The sequence below is a fragment of the Austrofundulus limnaeus genome, unplaced genomic scaffold (genome assembly GCF_001266775.1).
Source record: "Austrofundulus limnaeus strain Quisiro unplaced genomic scaffold, Austrofundulus_limnaeus-1.0 Scaffold51, whole genome shotgun sequence".
NCBI lineage: Eukaryota > Metazoa > Chordata > Actinopteri > Cyprinodontiformes > Rivulidae > Austrofundulus > Austrofundulus limnaeus.
Genome location: NW_013952453.1, coordinates 627,792 through 635,623, shown reverse-complemented (window position 1 = coordinate 635,623; position 7,832 = coordinate 627,792). Strand labels below are relative to the sequence as shown.

At 43.3% G+C, this 7,832-nt stretch overlaps 2 protein-coding genes across 5 annotated transcripts in view; both read right to left on the bottom strand.

Annotated features, from left to right (window-relative positions):
- Positions 1 to 4,191, bottom strand: part of f7l (coagulation factor VII, like) — a 15,038-nt gene extending 10,847 nt beyond the window's left edge. The window contains exons 1-4 of one of the 2 annotated variants that reach the window (XM_014008584.1): positions 3,937 to 4,191; positions 936 to 1,102; positions 837 to 861; positions 651 to 764 (exon numbers count right to left, since the gene is read on the bottom strand). In XM_014008584.1, the coding sequence (XP_013864038.1) occupies positions 651 to 764; positions 837 to 861; positions 936 to 1,102; positions 3,937 to 4,030 (400 nt within the window). In that variant the 5' untranslated portion in view covers positions 4,031 to 4,191. The remainder of the gene's footprint in view (positions 1 to 650; positions 765 to 836; positions 862 to 935; positions 1,103 to 3,936) is intronic. The other variant, XM_014008585.1, reaches the window with a different exon arrangement.
- A 141-nt stretch (positions 4,192 to 4,332) lies between these two features.
- The window catches only part of LOC106517628 (uncharacterized), a 12,535-nt gene continuing 9,035 nt past the window's right edge, over positions 4,333 to 7,832 (bottom strand). Inside the window, exons 1-9 of one of the 3 annotated variants that reach the window (XM_014008586.1) lie at positions 7,447 to 7,748; positions 6,929 to 7,142; positions 6,621 to 6,743; positions 6,212 to 6,444; positions 5,998 to 6,129; positions 5,731 to 5,918; positions 5,253 to 5,332; positions 5,099 to 5,182; positions 4,333 to 4,752 (exon numbers count right to left, since the gene is read on the bottom strand). In XM_014008586.1, the coding sequence (XP_013864040.1) occupies positions 4,610 to 4,752; positions 5,099 to 5,182; positions 5,253 to 5,332; positions 5,731 to 5,918; positions 5,998 to 6,129; positions 6,212 to 6,444; positions 6,621 to 6,743; positions 6,929 to 7,124 (1,179 nt within the window). In that variant the 5' untranslated portion in view covers positions 7,125 to 7,142; positions 7,447 to 7,748 and the 3' untranslated portion in view covers positions 4,333 to 4,609. Of the gene's footprint in view, positions 4,753 to 5,098; positions 5,183 to 5,252; positions 5,333 to 5,730; positions 5,919 to 5,997; positions 6,130 to 6,211; positions 6,445 to 6,620; positions 6,744 to 6,928; positions 7,143 to 7,446; positions 7,749 to 7,832 lie in introns of those variants that run through there. The other 2 variants (XM_014008587.1, XM_014008588.1) reach the window with 2 other exon arrangements.

The following is a 7,832-nucleotide window of genomic DNA, read 5'->3' as shown; positions in this document are numbered from 1 at the left end:
TGATGATGATGATGATGATGATGATTCGCATCATGGATGTGCAGCCGACAAATCTGCGGCAACTGTGTGATGCCATCATGTCAATATGGACCAAAATCTCTGAGGAATGCTTCCAGCACCTTGTTGAATCTACGCCACGAAGAATTGAGGCAGTTCTGAAGGCAAAACGGGGTCCAACCCGTTACTAACGTGGTGTACCTAATAAAGTGGCCGGTGAGTGTACATTACTATTATGTGATGTTAGCTCAGGAGCTATGCAAAAGCTAAAAGGCTAAAGCTAAGGTGAGCTTTCCATGAAGCAGCTAATTGTCCTCCATCATCATTTTCAGTTACAGGCTGAGTCATTTCTAAACTCTCCTTTTTGTCAATGCGCTCTTGTTTAATTCAAAGCATTAGACATTGTTCAAAATTAATGTTAAAGCTGGACAGAGCTTACACCAGAGCAGCCAGTTTCCATCGCAGGCTTAAATTACACAGTGATGTTTGTGTGACAGTATATTTTTTAAATTTGTAAAACCTAAACAATTTTCATAGTCTTGTTTTTATAACTGAAGTTAATGTTTATCAAATAACATCTAATGTTACAACTAGTTTTCTTTAACAACAAAACCATAAACAGGAAGGTTCTGTCCTTGGCTTCAGTGTCGTACCTTTGTCACAGTTGAATCCATGGAAACCAGGAGGACATTTGCAGCTGTAGCTGTCGATGTGACGAGTGCAGGTTGCTCCGTTCTTACAGGGAGATGATAAGCAGTGGTCTACAGCTGCAACAGGTAAAATATTAGACTTTATCAACTGTTTTTCTTCAGAAATGGCAGATGTTCAATCATCTGTACCTGTGTATGTCCTCCAGAAGTTCTCCTAGATGCAGACAGAAGACATTGAAGAATCTTAATGTGGACAGATAAAAATAATCCATCTGAAACTGGACTCACCAGCTGCTGAGTTGTAGCAAAGATCTCCTTGGCCTCCTCGTAAGAACATTTCTCCTCCCGACATTCTCTCTCCAGGTTGCCCTGCCTCAGCTCCTCCAGCATGAAGTTGGCTCTACGGCTGCGGTGCAGGAAAACGCTGGCTCCCTGTTTGTCCATAAACATTCCCCCTTCATGGTAAATTGCACAAGAAGAGAATAATCCTCCATTACTACTTTAGCGTCCTTTAGCATTTAGCATCTGCAGCATCCTGGGAAGTGTTGTTCGGACAAAAGGTGAAGTAATGGTTAACTGATTTTGTTTATGGGTTACAACTATGAAGTGATCAAACTTCTCTGATGCCCAAGAAGGTTTACTCCAAGATCCAACTGACTGTAGAACCTTGAATTCAGGAGGAGCAACATGGATTTTGTCTGGTTCTTCCAACAGCGGACCAGTTCTTTACACTTGCAGAGTTGTTGAGAGGGTTGTGGGAGTTTGTTGATACAGTCCGCATGTGCTCTGTGGATTTGCAGAAGGTTCATGAAACATTCGATGGGGGGTTTCAAGGCCCATTAAGGACTATCCGATTTCTGTAAAAGTCCAAATGGTGTCTGAATCCAGTGTGGACTTGACCCCACCAGGGCTGTCTATAGAGAAAATCCCACTACATAAAGGAGCATGCGTGCAGAAAAATGTGAGACCACACAACATTCAAGCGAACATGCAACAAGATTTCACAATGGGAGTGCACACACACAACAAAATTTCAGTGAGCATGCAACATGATTTGCACACACACGAGTGTACTGATCTGCTCACTTGTGAATTTAACTTTTTTTGAGACGTTGTTGCATTCAAGGCTGGTGAAAATATGGGAAATTTGAGATTTATCACATTTACTGGGTTATTGGAAAAAATATATTTAAGTTATGGTTCATAAATTCTTAAGGGCTCGACACACGGGAGGCGACGTCGCTCGCTCTGCATTCATTTCCTATGGAGCCTGTGCGGTGAGGCGACAATCGCTTGCCGTCCAGCTAAGCGACCGGCAAAAATAGTGCATGTGAAATTTCACACTCGTACACGTACACGTGCACACGCGAGCTTGCGACGCGACATATGAAAGTTGAAAAATGTTCAACTTTTGTCGCTGTCGCTTAGCGTACAACCAATCAGCGAGGGTTTCATTGGCTGAGAGGAGAGTATGCTACACACTGCCGTTAGCTAACACTTTCACCAAGTGATTACTAAAAAGCTTTGTGGGAATTTATTGGCACCAGGGTGAAGTTTATGGCAAGTTTTCCCCATAAAACTGTATCTTGATGTGTGTTTGTTTTTCAATATCATTAGCATCGCAAGATTTGTTTAGTTTACACGTCCGTAATGCACACCCGCCTTCAGAGTCAAGAATCAATCAAATTTTGTGAAGACAAGCGACCTGAGAGCGTGATTCACAACGCTGCGATCGCTATCGCACCCCGTGTGTCGGGTTTCACCCTGGCTGTGATGAAAGCCGTTAATCGCTGTAGTTTGTCGCTGCCCGTGTGTCGAGCCCTTAAGAGGTCGGGTGTAATGTATGTTGGGCAATGATCAAAGGCGAGGACCTTGGTGGTCTGATCCTCGGCTACAGAAGCTGGCTCTGGGAAGGTGGAATGTCACCTCTCTGGTGGGGAAGGAGCCTGAGCTGGTGTGTGAAGTTGAGAGGTTCCGACTAGATATACAGTAGTTAGAATCACCTCAACGCACCGCTCTGGCTCTGGAACCAGTCTCCTCGAGAGGGGTTGGACACTCTTCCACTCTGGAGTTGCCCATGCTGAGAGGCGCAGAGCAGGAGTGGGCATGCTAATTGCCTCCCATCTCGGTGCCTGTACGTTGGGGTTCACCCCGGTGATCGAGAGGGTAGCCTCCCTCCACCTATGTGTGGGGGGACGGGTCCTGACTGTTGTTTGTGCCTATGCGCCTAACAGCAGGTCAGATTACCCTCCCTTTTTGGAGTCCTTGGAGGGGGTGCTGGAGAGCGCTCTTGATGGGGACTCTCTCGTCTTGCTGGGAGACTTCAACGCTCAGGTGGACAAATGACAATGAGACCTTACATGACTTACGACTTCAAACACTCCCACCTGAACAGAAACGCATGGCCTCAGCAAATTCCCCAAACCTAAACTTTGGGGAAATAAAAAATATTGTGTGTGATAACGGCATAATTGGCATATTACATCATTAAGCCCCGCCCCTGAAGAAATTGTCCAGTATTTTGGAGGGACTGAGTTGTCAACCCTGTCAAGCGGTGTTGCTACATGCTACATGTAAAAGAACAAACAAAACCCTCCCGGAAGTATTTCTTTTAGCGCATGTGTAAATGAGCTGATACGGATCAGTTCTCTGGGACAGATGGGGCAGTGACGGGCATTTTATCATTAATGTGGAGTGTTGGCATTCTAACACTTTTAGCATGTTAGCATGTTAATCTGAGACAGCTAATTCTACTACTTCTGTTAAAGCCTGTAAATATTTTATAAATGTAAAACACAGGCAAATATAAGAATGCATTTCTAGGCAAAGTTAGACAAACAGCAATTAATATTTTTATTAGAAAAACAAGATAAATTTAATTAAAATGTACTAAAACAAAAATACTAAATAATTTACTTTTATTTTACCAGGGGTTTAAAATTTTTGAGTTTTTACTTCCAATAGCTGGAATTTCTCATACAGAATCAAATCAAACATAATGTAATGTTTTAACAAAATTACATGGCACCTTTTATTGCAATTTAGAATTTTTTTCATCATAAACAAATAATACAATTTCATCAAAATTTTTATTCCAATAAAAATATGTTAAATATTTTTCATCTGCATTTCAGTAACACAAACTTTGTTTTAAAAAAGTAAACATGTAAAAGTCACGTCGTCAGATTGTGGTGTGGGGTTGAAATGTTTTTCAGTTTTCCATAAGAGCCTCTTCGATGAGCAAAAACAGATTAAAGATTCTAGGAAGACTTAAAGGAATAAGACTGACCTCCTGGAGTCCCAGTGCATGCTGGGAAAGGAGCCATGATCAGTGAGAAGAAGAAGAAGAAGACACGATTTGTTTCTCTGTTGATGAACGCCATGATTGTTCAATGGTTCATAGGTCACGAGTGACAAACAGAAAATCCCCCAGCAGCCAAAGGTTTCTGTCACATTATTGATCAGTCCTTCTTCCTGCTTTCAGCTGAAAAAGCTGTTTTTATTAACTCACTCTGCGGGGGAGAAAAATCCAACAAAATGAACTTAACAAAACATTTTGGATTAAAAATGAAAAACTCACAAAATATAAAACTTTAAAGAATCTTTTTCTGATTTAATAAACTTTAAGACATGTTTGGGGTTTTTAGATTTTATTATGGTACTTAAAGATAAAAGTGAAACATAATCAATAGTAGTTTTGTTTAATAAATTTAATTATATAGTTAAACACAAAGTACCATTTGTTTAAAGTCTGCAAATTAAAAAACAAGTTAAAGAAATATTTCATAAATAATAAATATATTTAATAATCATTTGAAGTTTTCCTGTATAAATATTTGCTTAAAGCTCACTAAAACTAAACTACTTCATTAAAAAAAATAAAATGAATAAATAAAGTACAATTAGATTTTAAAGCTTGTTGCAGTTTTCCTCCCATCATTCAGGGGGCGGCGCTGCGCTCATCACAGCTCCTTCAGGATGTCGGGGAGGAACCCCTGAGCGTCTCTCAGCTCCTCCTTCCACTCAGGTGGGATTCCTGCTCCGGCATGGGCAGCTCCAGCACCCAGCAGGGCCCCGAGCGCGGCCCCGCGGTTACAGTTTTCACCTGGACATCCACAGAAACAAACAACAAAACTAATAAAAATAACACCTAAAAATATTATTTATACGTATATTTTATATAAAAACTACAGCTCTACATACAGCCCCAGCTCTGATTGGTCAGCATGATCAGGCTCCACCCACAATTCTTAATTTTTGATAAAATTCTAAAATTTGGACAAGATTTTTTTAACCGAATTGAATTTCAGAACATGTCAAGTTCAGAGAAGCCAGGATATTTAAAAAATCTCACAAATTTCAGAATAAAAGTATTTATTTATTTATTTAATCTAATAATTCTATGAGGACTTCAAATAAGTTACAGATTCTGTTATAAAAATGTTTCTGACCTCCACAGTTGGTGTTGGTCAGGATTCCTCCTTTCAGGTCATCGTGAAACTCATGAGCTAAATAGAACAAGCTGGACAGAGCACCTGTTGGACAAATAGACACAGGTGAGCGCTCCGATCACAGGAAGTGACACTGTTTCGCTCAGGTTCTAACCTTTGTTGTAGCAGGCCAGTCCCAGGTGGTCCACAGCTCTTTGATGGACCTTCAGTCTGTCCTCAGAGGACACCGGGAACCTGAAAACATAAGGAAACATCTGGGGTTAAATTCAGCTTTTTGAAATACCTCCAGCGCATGAGGAAGAGGACACCTGAACAAGTCTGATCTGAGCTCAGAAACTTCACATGGATATAAAAATAATCTTCTTTGAGAAAACCATCAGGAAATTAACTTGATACCTCAAAAAAAAGCTCGTTATTTCATGATAACAACATGACGTTATCACCAGAAAACCACGGGGGGGAATTATATACGAAAAACATCCACTCTTGGCTTCTGTAGAAAAACACCTTAACGACACTAAAGGAATACTAGTTTCTAACAGGCTTTTATTGTGAAGGAGCTCAAAAGAAGTGGTGTTTGATTGACAGGAAATAAAACCTGATGTTTCACATTCAACACGGTTCAGTCGGACCTGGCAGCCTTGCGGCTGAAGCTCTGGCAGGTGTCCCAGGTTTCCAGTGTCCTCAAAGCATGCTCAGCCTGCTGGCGGACGCTGGCTCCGCCCACAACGGCGTGCAACACTCGACTGTAGATGGACACGTACTTTGGCACATTGGGGTGAGGATGGGTGAGTTTTACGAACTCCACCGCGGCCGACACCTGAACACAGAGACTGGTAAAGTTGAGGCAGGATGACTGGGGACATTTTTGGACACGTCTCTGATCTGTGTTCACTCACAGCTTGCTCCTCATTGGCTGACAGCAGAACAAAGGGGAGGATCATGGGAAGGCAGCCAATGGCGTCCAGCTGGCCGTCAGGAAACGGAGAGCTCAGCATTCGTCTGGAACGTGTCTCTGCAAACATTAGAACCTGGAGAGGACAGGAAATCAGATCAGATGGGACAGAAGTGTCCCCCGGTTTCCAGCGGCTTGATGAGGAGCGCTTGTTTTACCTCACGGGGACAGGTTGGTCTGCGGTCCCGCCAGTCGGCGAAGAACGACCGGTGGAACGACTCGGCGTAGGTGTCAGCGTGGGAGCTGGGTGTGGTCAGGAAGTGGACGTAGTCCGAGAGCACGGCGGCTCTAGCGTCCGGCTGGGAGACGTCGCTGAAACGTCCGTGGACGAGAGTCTGAGCCGCTCGCAGGGAACAGAGGACATTCAGGGTGTTGTCCCCGGCCCGAAGACCTGCAGGACCAGACAGAAACCAAAAACTGATCATCCACAACAGAGAGCAGATAAACCAACACAGAGACATGAAAAGAAAACAGAGACATCAAAGGACAATAGGGACACATTTAAAAGACACACAGGGACCACAGAGAGCAAGGATAAAAACAAACATAATGACTTGTCTTCAGTACTTTGGTGGTAATGGACCGAGCCTTTGGAGGACTTCCACAAGTCCAGCTTGTCATGGAGGATGACGTCACCGACAACACTGGCCCCTTTGGTACCGGTGGACCAGGTGGTCCGCCCACTGCCGGCTGCAAAGAACAACAGCATTAATCAGTGAGGCGTTCCACAGGGATACATTCTCGGGTCTCTTCTGCTTTAATTGAAACAGGAAAAGGTTTTCATCACCAATATTAAAGACCACAATCAGAGATCACAACCTTTTTACAGGTTTAGAGACAAGAACATAACTTTGGATGACAGATGGGGGTCATACCGGTGTTGGACAGGGTCAGGATGCTGGATGGGTGCCTCTCTGCGGGCGAGTTGAAGCCTGAGATCCAGCCTCCAAAGTCCCTCTTGATGTCAAGGACGTCGTAGTACCAGTGGACTGGCATGGACAGTGAGTCTGCGGCACACATGGCCCAGAAGGCCTCCTGCACAGCCTGTCGGACCGCAGACATCTCCAACATCAGAGACTTCAGAACCAGCTGAAAAATGATGACAGAGGCAGGGAGAGTAAGGAAAATAAAAATGGATGACCCAGACTTTCCTAGATTCTGTTAAAGCAGGTCTGGATCATTAGTTCTCTACACTTTCTGGGGGAAAAAGTTCAGAGGTTTTTATTTGATGATGGCCTCTAAATCATTCAGACATAATGAGCCAGCTGATTCTTTAGGTTGTCAGCTATAACTAGGTAAGGTGGTGATAATGTTCTGGTTGAGTGTTGTAAATAAACAAACACATTTTTAACATTATATAATTTACAGTAAAATAAACAGAGAAACCCCTCACCTGTCCGAACTTTGACACCTCTCAGAAACTTACATAAGTTCCTTAAAACGTTATGAAACCGAGCCGGAAGTGAGCGGCAGCTGGTTCTGAGCGGTGAAATCAAAGAGATCCCAGGTGGAGGTGCAGTTTACCTCCGGACCGTCGGCTGGTCTTGTCCATGTGTGGATCTCATCCACATCCACAATTAAAGTGATGCTCGGTTTATTTACGTTTTGTAAACGCGCTGTGGTACGGAACCCGGCTAGGCTCAGTCTCATACTCACGAAAACCCTGAGTTTAGACTCACAGGCTGCAATATGCTTCTGTGTGTGGCAGGATGAATTGCACCTGCTGGCAGGGTAATTGTGGTGTGGCAGCCAATGACACTAGAGGGTGCTCCCTATATA